The sequence below is a fragment of the Bison bison genome, unplaced genomic scaffold, assembly GCF_000754665.1.
Source record: "Bison bison bison isolate TAMUID 2011002044 unplaced genomic scaffold, Bison_UMD1.0 scf7180017864145, whole genome shotgun sequence".
Taxonomy (NCBI): Eukaryota; Metazoa; Chordata; class Mammalia; order Artiodactyla; family Bovidae; genus Bison; species Bison bison.
In genome coordinates, this window is record NW_011494717.1 from 7,548,244 (window position 1) to 7,567,577 (window position 19,334).

Sequence of the window (19,334 nt, forward strand, 5' to 3'; positions counted from 1 at the left end):
CACGGTTGCAGGGGCAAAGCTCGCTCGCTCTCTACTCCTGCTTACCGCCTGGGCTGCAGCGCAGCGGCGTCGAATCGGGCGGAAGTGTAAGCAGCGAGAGAGAAAGGAAGGAGGCTATTTTTAGCCCTGTGGCCAGGGTGTGAATGTCTGTAGAACCGAGCAGAGCCTGAAGCTGTCTCTGCACGACAGAGGGAAGAAAACCTGTTGGTTTTTAAAGGTCAAAGGTTGGGAGGAAACTCGTGCCCCCATCCCGGGAAGCAGCCCGCGTGCTGGTGAGATGCCAGTAAGAACTCCATCAGCACACGCGCGTGCGCGCACGCACACACACACACACGAAATTGATGCTATTTCTCTTTTCAACCTCCAGTAAATTCTAGCAAGAACTCCATCAGCTCTCTCTCTCTCACACACACACACACACACACAACGAGATTCGTGCTGTTTCTTTTCTCTTTTCAACCTCCAGTAAATTCCCGTTGCAGAGATGAGACCATGCCCGGAGGAGAGTGATGAAGATGCTAGTTCATGCAGGACTGTGCGAGGGTGGGGTAGGGGGTGCGCCTGAGGCGGCACCGGCGGTCCCTCCCACTTCCCACCGGCCTGGGCTCCCCTCTCCCTGGCAGGTGGTAACGTCTGGCAGCCTGCAAGCCTGGTCCAGGTGTGCAGCAGAAAGATGGACAGGAATGCGCCTCTGGGAGAACACCTCGCCTTCTTCGAGTCGGTCGGTGCCAGCTCGCTCCACGTCCCCTGTGCCTGTGCAGGACAGATGCACGGTGATTCCCGGGCACTGGTGCAGGGTCTCAAGGCAAAAGCGTCTAACATCTGCCGGGACCGGACAATGCACGGGGATGGTGCTGTCCGGCTGCTGACCTTGTCAACTCAGGACACTAGAAGAGGGACAGGACTCACACCCTCCTTTTAGGGAAGCGAGTGTTCTCTTTCTGGGGGTATCTTGGGTCTTTGGAGTCTTGCTTAGGTCACAGGGTCAGGAAATGTTTACAGGAAAGAAAGAACTGTGTTTGCAGTGCAAGGCTTGGAAAGTGGTGGTTTCATGGGGTGAAGAATTGTGACTGAAGGGAAGGGCAAAGAGGCTGGTGATGTGCTGAGAAGCCCTGAATGGAAGGGGAGAAAGCCTCAGCCTCACACATAAAGTGAGCAGAACTTAAGAGTCCACCTGAGCATTTAGGCTTTTCCTTAACTTTCCGAAACTCTCCCCGCTTCCAGAGTTTCTCACAACACACCCCTCCCAGGGTCAGAGGACAGCACTAGTAGCAGAGGAGTCAGGGCTGGCACCAGGCTCCTGGGTAGTGGGCCTTAGTTTCCTCCTGTGTGCAAAGAGGGGTGGGCCAGCTGGTGGACAAGCCTGTCCTCGTCCCCCAGTTCCTGTGTGCCCTGGGGAGAGGGGCCCTGGCAGGCTCCCCAAGGGCAAGTCAGCTCCTGACTGTCTCTTAGCTGCAGCAGCCACAGCCTGCTTCAGGAAGGGCCTTGCCCGCATGCGCAGTGAGCTCAGGGACAAGCCTGCCCAGCCTGGGAGGCTCTGTGATTTCCAGGGCGGCCAGAGAATTTCCACAGCTCAGGCACTGCCCGCCTTCGGCTTGCACGATCCCTGAGCCGGGGAGACTCAGAGAAAGCAGGTCCAGGAGGGCAAGCAGGACAGAACCCAGGGCCTGGTGCAGATGGGGAAAAGTGGAGCTGTCAGGGAAAAGCCTGGAAGCTGCTCCAGGACAAGAACACTCAGGAGGGCCTGGGGAAGGTCCTTTTCTGGACCGTGGGCTGCAGCTCTGGCTTTTCTGTCTGGAAGATCTGTAACCAAGGAAGATGGTCTAACTTTTAAACACATGAGGTGGGGGGAGGGGAGGAAAGCAAAGACTAAAAAAATAAAGAGGCATCTCAAGGCTGCACCAAAGGCATCTATCCTTGAAAGAACTCTTCTCTTGAACAGATTGGTTGTCCAAGTATTTTTGTTCCTTCCTTTTAGCTCAGTGCAGACCTAGAAGCCGCAATACCTTGGAACTGGAGCTAGATAAGAGTTAAGGTCCTAAGGTGGAAAAACGTGAAAGGCTAACTCTCAAGGCAATGGGCATTTGCCTGTGAGGAAATCTGAACTTCTATTAATTTTTTTCCTTTTTTTTTTTTTTTAGGAAGTGAGAAGGTGCAGCTTGGCCAGGCACCATGGGAAACGACTTTACGGAGTTATTAGTGTGACCCTGCACTGGCGGTGGTTTGGACATCTGGAGAAAATGACAGAGGCTGCAGGGAAATCAGAAGCAAGGAGGAAAGAGAGGCAGCCCGGGGAAGTGAGTTTTGCCACCTGCATCCCAACACAGGTGACACCTGCCTGAAGCCCAGGCTCAGAGCAGTGCTGGATGGGCCAGTGTCTGCAAATGGGGCCGAGCAGGTGTACTGGTGTAGCTGCACAAAGAGAGGAGGTGCAGCGGGGCTTGTAAAGGAAAGTTCAACTTGCATCTCGTGTGCCGGGGCAGCTCTGGCTTGGGAACTGTGATGGAGGAGAGGGAGGAGGGAGTGGGCCGTGGGGGAGGGCAAGGAGCACTGTACTCACCCATGCTTCCTCTCTGGCCCGGCTCCTCCGCTAACCTGTGCAGCACAGACACAAACGACAGTCGGAAGTCACAGTCGGGGTCTCCTTGCCACCGGGGGTTCTCCTGGGGCCTCCCCGACCCATGGGCTCCTGGACTTGTTCTTTGTCTCTTCTTAGGTCAACTTTTCCCAACCAGGTTTGAAAACAAGGGGGAAGTCACATGACCTACAACCAGCAACTATGACTGACCTAACGCAGCCATGGATACACATGCCTCTCAGGAGGAAGATAAATCATATGAAAATGGAAAGGAATCCACCTTCAACCTAGGGAGCAGTTACATCAGAGGGCACAGCCCACGTGGTTCTGAAAATGAACAAGGTGAAAATGGCTTACACTTTGAAAAGAGCATTCATTATTTCCTTCCTGCAGACACATCTGCTGGGGACTCTAAATCAGACTTCTGCTCACCCTGAAATCTTGAACCATCATCTGGACTGTCAAAAGCCTGTATCTATTCTTACCAAGGACCACTGCTGTCAGTCTCCCAGACACGTACCAGCATTAAGCATGCAAACTGGATTTATAGCTCTCAATACCATGATGGCAGGTGCTAGGAGAGGTGATTCTGAAGGACACAGGGGCATAAGATGAGGCTGTGGAGTAGCAGCTGAGGGCTCTGAAGTAACATGGGGAAGTTATGTTAGCCTGTGTTTCATCTGTACAGTCTTGGTTACAAGGACTGACCACCAAAGTGAGGGGAAGGCACTCCTTCAGTGGAGCAGAATCGTCTCCCAGGATGCACCCGGACAGGGAGCCAGGGTGGGCAGGGAGAGGCCAGGGTGAATGTGGCTGGGAAGTCGGGCTGGGTCATGGGTTCTTCAGAAGTGTCCATTTGGCTCAGGGTTTCCACTGAGCAGACTATGCCTCATGGGGTGCTGACCTGGTTGTGTTTATATTATGTCAGCATGATTTCAACCCCGAAGAAGCCAATCTTTCTCTCTTTCTGGTTGATAGTTATTGCTCTCTAATGTCTGGGTGACAGTAGTTGCTGCCACCTCGGTCTACAGTATTAATAAAATCTCATGCCTAGATCATGGTGGAGAAACAAAGCTTCATCCATAAAAACACTTGGCTTTACAACTACACCTACGTAACAGCCACATGTTAGCAACAGGGGCCCATCCTGGGACCCATACAGTGCTGACAGCAAACATCCTTTTTAAACCCTACCCATCTCTCACCCCAGCTCTTAACACTCTGCCCCCGGGGATGACACCTAAAAAAACCACAGAAATGGAAATTCAGGCATTCTCACAACAAGATTTCACATAGACACACATAGCGAGAGAGACAGAAAGAAGAGATGTTGACTGGGCTACGCAGGTGCAAAGACAGAGGGTCCCTGAGGCCAGCAGGTACCAGACGAGGGAAACCATGCCCAGTCCGTGTGTGAGACACAGCCTCTGTCCAGACTGAAATCAGGCCTAAGGCTAGAGTCTGTGGGCAGGGCAAGGCCCAAGGGATCAGGGCAGTCTTCTGTGTGCTTTGGGGGAACAAGGGAGACTGAGGAGAGGCCCTGGGAAAAACTATTGGGGAAGGGAGGGTATAAGGGGAGAGAGGCCAAAGAAGCAGCTGTTATGTCTTCAGCCAAGAACATTCCACATGAAAGCCGGGATCTGCCTGGATTGTGTGTGTGCGCATGCATGTGTTTGCAGGGTGTGTTTACATAAGCGTAAATCTATCTCTGTGTGTCTCCTCTTCTCTTCACCTCTTGCAGTACAGCCCTCCTGCCTCCTTCCTAGTCCCTCATCGGCATGCAAAAGTCAGTTTTCTCTGCAGCATTTCTAGACGTTTCAAATACCACTGCCCTCTGCTGCTGACCTTTTGACAGCTTTATGTCAAATACATCATTCTCATTAATTCATCATAGCTGTTGTCCACTTTCTCCCAGGCCTCGCTCAGACTCACTTGATGATTACAGCACCTAGAGTATGTTTTTCTTCCCCCGACTCATCCTTGGTGATTCCAGTGTCCTTGCTGACAAACTCCAAAGACCCCTCTCTCTCATCCACACGAGCCGCTATGGGCAAGCACTCTGGACCTTCCCCTTCTAAGGTGCTCCCTTGTTCTCATCACAGCCTCCTTTTCTGTATCCACTTCTCTCCACTCTTCCTTAAGACTTCTTTCACTGCACTTGGTCTCCCAGTCCGTTCAGACTAAAGATGGGTGCTGGCGTTAGAGACACCTGGGCTGAGTCCAGGCTCAGGCGATTACTACCTGGACACATTGTTTAACCGCCCTTAGCCTTGTCTTTGGAATCCTTTCCTCATGGAGCCATGGAATTAGACAGGAGGAGTGTATTAAGTGCTCAGCCTCCAACAGGGACCCGAGCGAGCTGGGCCAGCTCTCTCTCAGGCTCCACTTTCAGCATCCTCAGGGTAGCCACCTGCCTCTCTCTCTGACACAGTGCTCTCCTGCATGCCACCCTATTTCCTTATGTTTGTGAATCTACAGACATCCTACAACATGCTGGCCACTGTTCTAGGTGCTGGGGATACAACTGAGCAAAACAAATGGAAGTCTCTGTCCTGGGGAGCTCACATCTTGAAGGAAGCCAGCAATAGATGTATTAAATACAATCACAGAAATAACAGCTGACTCTCAAATGTCCAAAGAGAATTGTATTATCTGTTTAGGATAATGTAGAAACATGAAGAGCATGAAGTCTAGAGTTAGGAAAACTCAGTTCAAATCCAACCCTTCCCACATGTGGTGCCAGTTTTAAAGAACCTGCCTGCTGATGGCAGGAAACGTAAGAGATGTGGGTTCAATCCCTGGGTCAGGAAGGTCCCCTGGAGGAGGACATGGCAACCCACTCCAGTATTCTTGCCTGGAGAGTCTTATGGACAGAGGAGCCTGGCGGGTTATAGTCCATAGGGTCACAAAGAGTTGGACATGACTGAAGCGACTTGGCACGCATGCAAGCTGTTTGATCTAAATTTCTCTGAGCCTATTTACTCACTGGTAAAATTATACATTATACTACAGATCTCACCGAGTTGTTGAGGGATGAATGAGATTATACATGGACATCATTTAGCACAGCTCTCTGAACATAACAAGTTATTAAGAAGGTTTTATATACAATAAAATGAGGAAGCCTTACTGTCCTGGGTTGATACCTTTTCTCTATTGCTTTTAATTACTCTGAGAAGCCACAAAACCATTGGGCTATTCTGTCCACAATAATCTCTGCCTTTTAAGAAACCTTCCTGTACTAATAATCCTACACTTGAAGTTTGATGACTAACTTTCCCTGCCACTTCCTTTTACCTCCTATTTTGCGTATCTTAATTTTGCTCTACTAACTCTATCCTAAATTGAGGCAAGGGGTCATGTTTGGCATTTTACTCGTATCTACTTCTTGCATCCCATCCATCTTTCATAGTGTCAGGAAACCAGGAAGCTTTTTTTGTTGATCCACTGACAAGAACACCTCTAGGGAAAAACCTGGTGGCCAGTTGGGAAAGGCTGGGAGAAGGATCCGCAGGGGTCTGAAAGCTTTGGGGAAGGGTGGTGGCAGGCAGGAAGGAACAAAAGGGAGAGGGGGCTAGGGCTCTGGCCCCCATCAGACTAGGGGTCCTGTGGAGCTGCCTTTACCTCTGTCCTTCCCATTCTGCATCTTCTCTTCTTCTTCCTCTGCACCTTCCCCTGCTGTGAAAACAAGTCCAAGGAGGCCAGTGACCCTTCAGCCAGTAGAAGCATAGGCAGAGGGAGAAGGAAGGCGCTTAGCAAGCTAGGGATGAAACCCTTGCTAGAGGGTCATGGCTGCGGGCCTCCAAGGATGCTGCAGTCACCCGGTCTGTGTCCCGCGTGGCACATGCTGCAGCATCAGGTCCCCATAAGCCCTGGGCTCAGAGGAGTAGTACAGTCTGACGTCACCCCCACCCAGCTTCTGGCTCTGTTGCTAGTTTCTCTAAGGGATGACACCTACTAGGAATATGGTGAATACCTTGCACTCAGGTTCAAGAAAAGCACCATAAAAATGCACAGCAGGGAATAACTAGATGAACACTGGCTTCTGTTTAAACAAAACAAAAACTAAAGGTTTTAGCAGACAACAAACTTAAAATGACTGAACAGTGCCAAGTGGCAATGTGGACAAAAAGCTAATGCCATCTGAGGCTGCTTTCCCAAGAGGCCTGACGGGGGAGGTGGCGGCTCACTGTTCTGGGGAGGGGGAGGGGGTCACTGGTCTCCCTTGTGATCTGGAGATGTGCTCAGTCCCAGGAACTCACTTTGAAGTGGGGCCTTAAAACACTTGGCCACACCCTGGTGTGGACATGCAGGATGGGCAAGGGAAACCTGTGTCACGTGAGGAATGGCTGAGGGAACGATGAACAGCTGCCTAAAGAGGAGAGGCCGTGGGAGAGCCCCGCTGTCTGCCTTCAAATACTGGAAAGGCTAATATGAGGGAAGGACTGAGCTCCCTCTGGCAGCTTCTGCGGGGGTTGTGGAATGAGAATAAATTCGTTATAGAAAGGCAGATTCTGGCTCTCTGATAAGCAAGAACTCTTTAAGGAGGAGAACTGGTCATGAATGAGCTCACTGGAAATATTCAAACGGAGGACTTTTACACTGGGCAGCAAGCTGGATTAAGCAGCTTCTGAGATCCTTTCAACTCTAAGAGTCCATTACTCGTGCAAAAATTTCAAAAAAGATGAGGAGCGTAAGCTATGGATATAAACAGTATGTCCATGATACACATAAAGATAATCTGAGCAACTAGTCTTGTCCTCATGAGAACCTCAACAGTGACAGTAAAAATGTGCTGGTGTTGGGCAAGGCTCCTGCACTCATTGAGAAGTTGGCAGCCTTGCACATAAAGGACTTTGCTTCTGTGTCCGATAGAGATACTGTGCCAGATGTGGACCCAGTCCACGTCTACTATGGACTTCAGGGCGTTGGAGAATGAAGCATCCATGAAAGAGGTCTTGGTGGGATTGCAGATTTGACCCCTTGTCCTGCATGGGGATGAGGGCAGTGCAGTTTAAGACCATCAGCTTAACGTTCACACCTAAGCTCTAGGACCAGCTTGGCCCCTTCCAGCTGAATAACTTTAGGCAAATCTCTTTATTGATAATCACTCATTGCACTTCTAAAGTAAGGAGAGTGGGGGACCTCCCTGGAGTCCAGTGGTTAAGACTCCGTGCTTCCAGTGCAGGGGGTGTGGATTTGATCCCTGCTCAGGGAACTAAGATTCCACATTAAAAAATTAAAGTAAGGGGAGGGGACAATGTGATCTCTGAGGTACCTTCCAAATACATTACATAGCTTTATTAAAACCATCCTTTCCTACCAGGAGAGATGGCTGGGTATTCCCATACACTTACTTTTTCATGAAGCTGTGTGGTCTCTATGTGCTTTGTGTTTAATGATATCCAGTTACCCCTCAAACTCATGTGATGAGCTCATGAACCACGTATTTTGCACAAACCCTAACAAGCAGCCATGAGGCACAACTGTGGTTAATTTCCATGGCCTGAAATCCCCTAAGAAATTCCCTCCAAAAGTGGGATTTCTGGCATTGGTGGGGAGCTATATAAGGGAAGGGACTTTCTGATCACCCATGAGGTCATCTCAAAGGCAGTCTCCTCTTCTGTTTATGTGTGTGTGTGGAGGGGGAAAGTGCTTCTAAAAGGGATTGAGAAATGGTACCAGAATGCAGACAGTGTTACCATCATGCTCCCTCAACAGGAGAACTGACATCTTATCAACTGTACTGGACATACCAACCTTACTCTCTTCTAAACAAAAACAGCAGATCTGAGAGCAAAGCCATTGGCCAGACCTCAGCCTGTCTCATGACAACTCTAAAAGTGTATGGTTTCGCCTACAAAGGTCTGAAGGACTACTCAAGGCTTGCATTCCCTAAGTGCATGGATGGATAATTTCAATGTATTATGTTAGAGTAAGTATGTGCATCTGAATAGCCCACGGAAAAACTGCTTTATATCTTTATTGAACAACCTTGTTAAGCTATTTCAAGGTATCCAAAAGCACGATATTAGGTGAAAGGAAACAAAAGAGGGCCACCTGTATGAGTGACCCACAGCACTTAGGAAGGAAGTTTGTTTAATATAAAATATGGGAATCTGACCACCATAAAAAAAATTAGTAAAATATCTGGCAGTTTCAACACTGATTCAATCATGGGGATTCTTGTAGATATGATGATATGGGAATGGCCTATTTTTTTTTTCTCCCCTTCTTGGGTTTCAAGTAGGGGGAAATATGCCATGAGGTAAGGGTCTCGGGAAAATCATGGGAAATAGCTGCGAGACAGACTGAGAAAGAAGTCAGAGATAAGACTGAACATGTGGAGTGAAGGAAGCACCAGACTCAGGTCATGAACTTCCAGGGAAACCAGAGCCTCGTCACGGACAAAAGGAGAGAATACGGTTTCAAAACCAAATCAAACAGGAGAAGCAGAAAGGCAGTGGGAGGAAGTCCAGAAGCTTTTGAGGCTGATTTGGTTCCCCGTCGTCCAGGAAAGCTCCAAGCGAGACAGCCGAGCAGGCCTAGGGAGAGAGCAGCTGTGGAGGAAGTACAGGTGGAAGACACAGTGAAGAAGGGGCCCTCGGAGCCAAATTCCTTTAAAGTCAGAACTGTGTCTGGTCCACAAGGTGTGCTCTTAAGAGAAACTTTAAGTGTGTGACCACGTGTGGGAGACAGGCTCACAGGGGAAGGCATCCAGAGAGTTCCTGGAAAGCAAGGAGGCCACGTGGTGAAATGAGGGAGGCGCTTTACCACGCGGGGGGTGGGTGGCAAGGAAGGCAGGGGCAAGGAGGGGAGGCAGGAGGCTGGGTGGGAGCTCTGGGCGTCACCTGAGTGGAGCTCCTTCACCAGGGACGACATGGTGTTGGTGATGGAGTCGGCAGCCACCAGCAGGTCATTGCGGAGGTTTCTCCTCGTACCTGAGGAGAGGCAGAGCAGATGGCGATGCCTGGTGGGTAGGTGGATGGTAGTGATGGGGGTCGGGGAGACAGAGCTGAGCAGATGCCTCAGTCGGCCAGCCCCCGGACTTAGTTTGGACTCCTAAGGGAAGATGGGCCGAGCAGCTCCGCCTGCTCCCAGGCACTGGTGCCCAAGGCCGTGGTTCTCCTCCCTCTTCTCTTTGCGAAGGCAGGACCCTGCCACCTCCACGCTTCTCAGCCATAGTCAAAGAGGTGGACTGCAGAACAAACCCTTGGGCAGGACTTACTCTCAGCTCCACCTCCCTGCTCTCCTCTCTGCCCCGAGACAAGACAAGACTTCCTGAGCAGCCTCATCTTCTGGCCACTACAGAACACGGCAGGCCATTAACTCCATGGACAAGGTGCCTTCAGCAAGGTTGGATTCAGAGTTCTAGCCTCCTTCTCCTGCTTGCTCTAAACACTTTGCAGGCCGAGCACTCGACTTTGGGAATGATTCCATCTAACTCCTCTGGAGGAGGCAAAGCCCAAAGGACAAGGCACTTCCCACAACCCTCCTCAAAAAGAGCACAGAAACCCAGGAGGCCTGGCCCTCGCACACATACAAGCCTGCAGACCTCCCGCTGCAGACCAGCCCATCGAATAAGAAGGGGCCAGCACGAGACTTGTTTTTACTGTACATGAAAATCTGATCATTGAAAGCTAAGCGGACAAAAGAAAACAGGGAGAACCACAGCAGGAGTCTTATCCACTTTTCGAAACCCCTTTAACGCTTCATTTTCCTCTGCTCCCGAACTCACCTTGGGCGAAGGCCTCCTGCATGTCCCCGCCGACTCCACTCAGCGGGTCCTGCGGGCAGTGGGTGGGGGTGGAGCCAGTGGAGGTGGAGCGCACGGGCATGGGTATGGGGCGTCCGCCTCCGTGAGTGGGTGATGTATGCGGTGATCCTGTGGCCTGAGCCTGGGAGAATCAAAGAGAGAAAGCCTGTCATCTCCTGCACCTTACCTCTTTGAGGAAGGGGCAAGTGCTTTTTCTCAGTCAACCTGAGCCAACTTAGGACTTCAGTTCAGTGGTGCAATGCACTGCATGATCAGATTTGAAAGAAAAGAGTCAGGCTGCCTCCAGGACTGGAGAGAGGAAGAAAAGGAGCGGGGAAACAAAAAGGGAGAAGGGGAGAGAACAAGGGGGAGGAGGAGAAGAGGCAGCGAGAACACTGAAGAATAAACTAAAAGCAGAGGGAAAGTGGAGGCGTGCTCAGGGAGGGAGGGTAGAAGGGCCTTCCAGGTGGACAGATGGAGCGGGGTAGCTGGTGGAGGATTTGGGAGGGGCTGGGGTCACAGCTGGGAAATAATATGCAAACATCTTTCATTTCTGTTTGCAAACACATTCATGTGCATCATCTCATTTGAGCCTCATAATGACTCGAGTAGTATCCATTTTAGAGAAGAAAGACAAGGATGAAGAGAGTAAGAGCTCTGTGTCAGGGCTGCACAGCTAGCTTGTCAGCGGGAGATGCTGGAACAAGCCCTTCTACTCCCAGGGCAATGACATGCGCTTTGCACCTGTGCGGCTGCTGGGCTGCGGGGAATGTGCCTGATGAGTTCGCGGGTCAGGAGCCCAGCCGCAGGCAGTTCTCAGGAGCTGAGTCATCTGGCCTGTCATGCTGCCCTCGTCAAGCACACAGTGTGGTCTTCTGTGAACCATTTTGTGGGGACACACGTTTACTGGGAAACCGAGCCTTCTGTGGGAAGGCTCTGGTGCAGTTCTGGAGAAAGCTTAGAGCCATGGGATAAAAACTTAAAAACTCCAGTTAAAGGGAGTCCGCTGAGATTTGGGCTCTACGGCTCTTTAGAGGAAGGGCAACTGACAGTGGCATAAAGACTAGGGTTCTCTTTGGAAGCAAGACTGGGGAAATATAAGCCAAAGTGTGCAAATACGTTCAAAGGAAGATAATTATCTTTGGGGAGCTGGCTCAGAAACCCCACATACAGGTAGAATCGGCCGCCCTGAACAGGCTGACAGGGGGCCTCAGCTCAGCTTCACCCAATGTGAGCGCTGGACCAAGCGGAAGCGGTCTGTTTTCCATCATTCTTGCTCTGAATCATACCTGTGTATTTTAATCTGAGAAACTTGAAAAATACAAGGCAAGCTTAAAAGTACAAAGTAACGGACCATTCAAATTGATATTTAATATTGTGTGAAATTTATTCTAACACTGCAGATAAATCTGAAGACCCCTTGACTACGAATTCTTTTCAGTCCCTTCTTTTCTTCCCTTCAGAGGCGGCCATTATCATAGATTTTGCGTGAAACTTTTTACCTATGTGTACTTATGTTAACAGTTATGAATAATATATGATGTTTCATGCCTTTAAATTTTGCATGAAGGGGTATCATACTGCACATATCATTTGGCAATCTGCTTTTATCATCTAGTATGCTTTAAAAATTTTTTTATTGAAGCGTAGTTGATTTACCAGAGAAGGCAATGGCACCCCATTCCAGTACTCTTGCCTGGAAAATCCCATGCACGGAGGAGCCTGGTGGGCTGCAGTCCATGGGGTCGCTAAGAGTCGGACACAACTGAGCGACTTCACTTTCACTTTTCACTTTCATGCATTGGAGAAGGAAATGGCAACCCACTCCAGTGTTCTTGCCTAGAGAATCCCAGGGACGGCGGGGCCTGGTGGGCTGCCGTCTATGGGGTCACACAGAGTCGGACACGATTGAAGAGACTTAGCAGCAGCAGCAGCAGCAGTTGATTTACAATGTTGTGTTTAACTTCTGCTAAAAAGCAGAGACGTTACTTTGTCAACAAAGTAATGTCAACAAAGCCGTCTAGTCAAGGCTATGGTTTTTCCAGTAGTCATGTATGGATGTGAGAGTTGGACTATAAAGAAAGCTGAGTGCCAAAGAATTGATGCTTTTGAACTGTGGTGTGGGAGAAGACTCTTGAGAGTCCCTTGGACTGCAAGGAGATCCAACCAGTCCATCCTAAAGGAGATCAGTCCTGGGTGTTCATTGGAAAGACTGATGCTAAAGTTGAAACTCCAACACTTTGGCCACCTGATGCAAAGAGCTGACTCACTGGAAAAGACCCTGATGCTGGGAAAGATTGAGGGCAGGAGGAGAAGGGGACGACGGAGTATGAGATGGCTGGATGGCATCACCGACTCAATGGACATGGGTCTGGGTAGACTCCGGCAGTTGGTGATGGACAGGGAGACCTGGCGTGCTGCGGTTCATGGGGTCGCAAAGAGTCGGACATGACTGAGTGACTAAATTGAACTGATACAGAAAAATTAGCATACTTTTTGAGATCTTTCCATGATACACATAAATATGAACTTATTAGGCCCTTACTTCACATTATATACAAAAACTAACTCAAAATGCACCATACCAAATATAAGAACTAAAACTGTAAAACTCTTAGAAGAAAAGATTAGACAATGACTTTTCAGACTTGACACCAAAAGTATACATTACAAAAGAAAAAACTGATAAACTGGACTTCATTAAAATTAAAAACTATTTTCAAAGGACACCTTTATGAAAGTGAAAAAAGAATTCATAGGATGGGGAAAAATTTTTTCAAATCATATCCCATAAAGGATTTATATTAAGAATACATACACAACACTGTAAATCAACTATATTTCAATAACACAACTAATTTTTAAAAAAGAATATGTAAAGAACTCCTACACTCAATAATAAAAGGACAAGTAACTTAAAAAATTAAAACAACAACAAAAAAAGGACAGGTAATTTAAAAATATGAAAAGGATCTGAACAGAAAATTCTTTAAAGAAAATACACCAATACAGAATAAGCATATGAAAATATGCTCAATATTATTAGCCATTAGGGAAATGCAAATCAAAACCACAATGAGACACAACTTCACAATCCTACTCTTAAGATGGCTATAATAAAAGGACCAATAATAACAAGTGTTGGCTAGGATGTGGCAAACTCAGAACTCTCATAAGCTGCTGGAAGGAATGTAAAACTGGTGCAGCTGCTTTAGAAAATGGTCTGGCAGTTCCTCAAAAGTTTAAAAACTGTGACAAGTCCACTCTTACATGTATATACTGACCATAAATGAAAATCTATGTATACACAAAAATTTGTACACAAGTGTTCATAACAGTATTACACATAATAGCCAAAAAGTGAAAACAAATCCAAATGTCCATCAACTGATGAATGATTTAAATAAAATGTAATACATTCTTTCAATGGAATATGATTAGGCAATAAAAAGGAATGAAGTACTGATACACACTACAACATGCATGAACCTTGAAAATATGCTAAGTGAAAGAACCCAGTTATAAAAGACTACATATTGTTTGATTCCATTATATGAAGTGTCTAGCATAAGCAAATCCATAGAGATGGAAAGTAGATTAGTGGTTGTCTGGGACTGGGTGCCTGGGAGGAATGAGGAATGAATGCTAATGGGTTTGGGGTTCTTTTTGGAGGAGGGGAAATGTTCTAAAATGGATCATGGCTGCACAATTCTGTGACTATATTAAAAACCATTTAAAAGGATGAAGTGTACAATAGCTCAATAAAACTATCAAAAAGACACACTAACAAAAATAAAAAAGCTAAGCCACAGACTGGGAAAATATTTGTAAATTATTTCTGATAAAGGAATTGTGGATCTTCACAATGATTTTTTGGATTTGATACCAAAAACAAAAGCAACAAAAGCAAAATAACAAGCGAAACTACATCAAACTAAAAAGCTTCCACAAAGCAATGGGAACCATCAACAAAATGAAAAGGCAGTCTACTGAACAGGAGAAAATATGTGCAAGTCCTATGTGTGATAAGGAGTAAATATCTGAAATATAGGAAGAACTCATACAATCCTGAAAAAACAATCTGATTTAAAAATGTGCACAGAAACCGAACAGTCATTTTCCCAAAGGAGACACAGAAATGGCCAACAGGTATGTATGAAAGGGTACGCAACATCACAAATCATCAGGGGAACACAAAACAGAACTATAATGAGATATTACCTCATATCTGTTAGGATGGTCATCATCAAAAAGACAAGAGATAACAAGTGCTGGTGAGGGTGTGCAGAGAAGGGAACACTTGTGTGCTAGTGGTGAGAATGTAAACTGGTGCAGTCATAGTATTGAGGTTCCTCAAAAGATGAAAACAGGGGACTTTCCTGGTGGTCTAGTGGTTAAGAATCCATCTGCCAATGCAGGGGACAGGAAGATCTCACATGCTGCAAAGCAACTAAGCCCATGCATCATAATTATGGAAGCCCGTGTGCTGTACAGCCTGTGCTTCCTAACAAGAGAAGCCCCTGGAATAAGCCAACAGAGTGAGAAGTCCATACGCTGCAAAGAAGAGTAGGCCCCACCAGCAGCAACTAGAAGGAAAGCCCGAGAGCAGCAACAACAAACACATAAAATATCCATAATTTTAAAAAATGAAAAACAGAACTATCATATGATCCAATAATCCCACTTCTGGGTATATATCCAAAGAAAATGAAAACAGGATTTTGATGGGATATCTGAAATTCCATGCACACTTGTTCACTGCAGCAATATTCATGATAGCTAGGATATGCAGACAATAAGCGTCCATCAGCAGATGAATGGATAAAAAAGATGTATTATGTATGTTCAATGGAATATTATTTAGTCACGAGAAAGAAGGAAATCCTGCTGTGTTATTTATGGTAAGTGAAAAACACCAGACAGAGAAAGACAAATACTGCAAGGTATCCTCTCTATGCGGAACCTAAAAAAAACCAAAAAAACCCCACACTCAGAAACTGAGAGTAGCAAACTAGCTGCCAGGGGCTGAGTGCCGGAGGAATAGGGAGAGGCTGGTGAAAGGGTGTAAACTTTTGGCTGAAATATAAGGTCTGAAGATCTAATGTCACATGGTGACTACAGTTGATAACATACTATCTATCGTATAGCTGAAATTTGCTAAGTGAGAACAACTTGACGGCTCTAACACACACAAAAGATAAATACGTGAGGTGATGAATGTGTTAATAAACTAGATGGAGAAATCCTTCCACCCTGTATACATTGAAGTCACTTCAATGTATCTATTTTAAATATCTTATAATTTTATATGTCAATTATATATCAATGGCCACCTCATGCGAAGAGTTGACTCATTGGAAAAGACTCTGATGCTGGGAGGGATTGGGGGCAGGAGGAGAAGGGGACGACAGAGGATGAGATGGCTGGATGGCATCACTGACTCAATGGACATGAGTCTGAGTGAACTCCGGGAGTTGGTGATGGACAGGGAGGCCTGGCGTGCTGTGATTCATGGGATCGTGACGAGTCGGACACGACTGAGTGACTGAACTTACTTACTTAAAGCTGAAATAAATACAGAATAAACTATAAGAAAGAACTTGTGTCTAGAACATATAAAGAATACTTGTAAGTGAATAAGAAGACAGACAACCCAATTACAAAACAGGCAAAGACTTGAATATACATTTCATGGAGTAAGATATAAAATGAGCTAAAAATTACATGAGAAATGTTCAATATGAGTACTCATTAGGGAAATGAAAACTGAAATCACAAAGAGATTCCACTTACCCCCCTGAAATAGCTACAATCAAAAAGACCAACAAGGATGTGGGGAAATGGAAGCCGTCGTGCATTGCTGACAGAATCGTAAAATGGTACAACCACTTAGGAAGACAGTTTGGCAGTTTCTTAAAATGTTAAAGGCAAACTTACCATAAGACCTAGCAATTTCACTCCTGAGTATGTACCCAGGAGAAATAAAGACATATGCTCATCTAAAGCTTGTCCACACATGTTTATGAGCAACAGTTTAATAGGCCAAAAGTGGAAATAACTCCAAAGTCCACTGACTAGCAAATGACTTCACAAAATGAGGCTTATTCATATAATGGAACACTATAAAAATCTTTTTTTGATGTCTTTACCACCGTTTAACTTTTATAATAATCTTCCATTGACAATTCAAATGTTCTATCTTGTGAAATATTCTATTTTTGTCTATGGCTATAAAACATTTATTATTATTCTTTCAGGGTATATATCTTTTCTTTCTAACTAGTTTATAAACACCATAGGAGTCCCGTTTTAGCTAGATTACATTTTCACTTATTAATCACTGCATTTTGGGAAACAATCACCTTTCACCCTATAACTATTATCAGCCTCTGCCTTTTTGGATATTTTTATGGGAGAGAGGGCATATGTGTGTGTGCTCAGTCACTAAGTCATGTCTGACCCTTTGCAACCCCATGGGCTGTAGCCACCAGTTTCCACTGTCCATGGGATTCTCCAGGCAAGAATACTGGTGTGGGTTGTATGCCCTCTTCCAGGGGATCTTCCCAACCCAGGGATCAAACCTGCATCTCCTGCATTGGTAGGTGGGTTCTTTACCACTGAACCGCCAGGGAAGCCAGGGGGGCAAATAATAGAGCATAAGATTCAACCTAGTTTGAAGGTACTTATGAACACCAGACCTAACAGTTTTAGTCTCAATCCAAACAAGATAAGGAAACTGAGGAAAAGATGAGAGAATCTGCAGAGAAGGCAGGAAAGTCTGATGCAGAGGCCTGGCTTTATAGCAAAGTCCTAAGCTGGCACAGTGGAGGATGCAGGAGATCACAGAAGTGGTGGATCCTGGCAATGCCTGGGCCTTTCCTGGGCCTTCCCAGGGTGGAAGGAAACAGAATAAAAGTTGTTTCCTGGGTTGCCTGAGCAGCCTCAAGGAAGGATCCCATGCAGTCAGTAGGCTGATACTGTGAGAAGCAATGACCCCAAAGCTGTTCCTCAGTCACAGAGGAGTCAGAGCATCAGTGAGGTCAGGTGTGGAGCCTGAATGCTGGGGGACTCTCTGAACTCAGATGCCTTAGCCACAGAATGGGGGCTGCTGCCTGAGAGAACCTGGCCGGGACACAAGCAAAGGACATGATGGCCCCAGCAACATATCGCCTCGGAGCTGTGGATACTCCTCCACTGATGCTACAGCACCCTGTATAAGTCTCCAGGATGCAGCACTCATTTGGGTGCAGGAAGAGGGTTAAGAATCTCTGAAGTTGGGACTTCCTTGGCGGTCTAGTGGTTAGGACTTTACCTTCCAATGTAGGGAACGTGGGTTCCCTGGTTGAGGAACTAAGATTCCACATGCCACAGGGCAACTAAACCTGCATGCTACAAATACTAAGCCCAAGCTCTAGAGTCTGTGCTCCGCAATAAGAGAAGCCTGCACACCACAACTAGAGAAAAACCTGGGCATCATAACCCAGCTCAGCCAGAAAAAAAAAAAAAAAAAAAACGAAAAAACTCTGAAGTGACTGACTTCAGAGTTTGCCTGAAATTCCCAGACTAAGTGCTCAGCTCAAAAAGTGAGAACTCAAGAGGGAAACTAAAGCCACTCAAATAATTTTTCCCCCTAAGTATGTGGCCTGTGAAATTCAAATTAACTTCACCGTATGAAGGGCCAATCCAGCATTAACCATGTGGCAAGGACTCAATAAACCTCACTCGGGGAGAGTGGAGCCAGCATCACTGCCTGAGGACTGAATGTCAGAGCCCTAAGACTGGAGATGAACAAATAGGTTGCTTTTTAAGAACATGAAACGGAACCTCTGCAAACAGTTTAATAGGAAAATGATGATGGGGAATGAGGTAAGAGGAATGGACGGAGTAGACAGCCACATGCGGCTAAAACTCTAGGATCAGGAAATGAATCCTACTGCCCACCATCAGCTTGAAAATAATCAGTCCCCCTTCCTTGGATCACTGCCCAGGACATGCCTTCTGAGGAAGATAGAAACCAGACTCCTGATGTTGTCTTTGTTCAGAGCAGTGGAAAGAGAAAAGTTCTTCTCAGACCCTTGGGAAGGCACAATTTTCTTCATGGATCTCAAGCTTCAGTTCCTGGCTTTAGGATCATGCTGGATTAAAAGACAGCTAGGATAGAGCTGTCAGGAACCCTCTGTGGATTCTGGGTCCAGCAGAACAATGCTGGTTTGGCATCCTTGTGGGCCAGTACATCCCCAAGGCCCCAGCAGAGGCACAAGTCACAGGCAGCCAATATGCATGGACTTCAGCCAGGCCCGAGGCAGGGGATCAGGAATAGGGTTGATTTGGGATGAGGTACATGTCGGTGCAAGGGAGGTCAACTGACTCTGCTCCTGCACGGATTCGAGAACAACAATCAATTGAAATACTGGAAGCACAGCCCTCTCTCCTGCCTTCAGGCCTCTGTACTTGCTGTTCTCTCTTCCAGGAGCACCGCCCCCCTCCATGTGTCTGACTAGCTCCCACTGGCTTCCCGCCTGACTGCTTCACTGTCACCTCCCTTGGACCCCTGCACGGCATTAATCTCACCTCTCAAATTTATCTTCCTTACCATTGTGCTTACCACATGTAAAGGCTTAATAAATATTTGTTAAACGACAAGGAGGTGTATCAAGTTTCTGACCCTTTTCCTTCTGTAATGGAAAGCGGGAATGGAGCCAGGGCGGGCAATGAGCTCCAGGGAGGACTAAATCTATCACCATCAATAAAGCTTTATGTGAAATGCTTTAACTAGGTAACTGACTGTGGTGGGCAGACCCGTGAGGGGGCCTCCAGTGACACCCTCCCTCCCTGCAGTCACTGTCTGAGGTAATTCCCTCCTCTTGAACATGGGCTGGCTGTAGTGACTGCCTCTAACTGAAGCAGGCCAATGAGATCATTTCTGAGACTGGTTGATGAAAGACATGACTTCTGTCTTGTCCACATGTGCTCTCTCTTCCTCTCACCCCACTCACACTG

The 19,334-nt window shown here is 46.9% G+C and overlaps 1 protein-coding gene across 4 annotated transcripts in view; it reads right to left on the reverse strand.

Annotated features, from left to right (window-relative positions):
• Window positions 1–428: 428 nt before the first annotated feature.
• DTNB (dystrobrevin, beta) overlaps window positions 429–19,334 on the reverse strand; it is a 210,494-nt gene continuing 191,588 nt past the window's right edge. For 2 of the 4 annotated variants that reach the window (XM_010840573.1, XM_010840574.1), the window contains exons 15-17: window positions 10,317–10,476; window positions 9,430–9,519; window positions 6,265–9,306 (exon numbers count right to left, since the gene is read on the reverse strand). In XM_010840573.1, coding sequence (XP_010838875.1) covers window positions 8,945–9,306; window positions 9,430–9,519; window positions 10,317–10,476 — 612 coding nt within the window. In that variant the 3' untranslated portion in view covers window positions 6,265–8,944. The other 2 variants (XM_010840575.1, XM_010840576.1) reach the window with 2 other exon arrangements.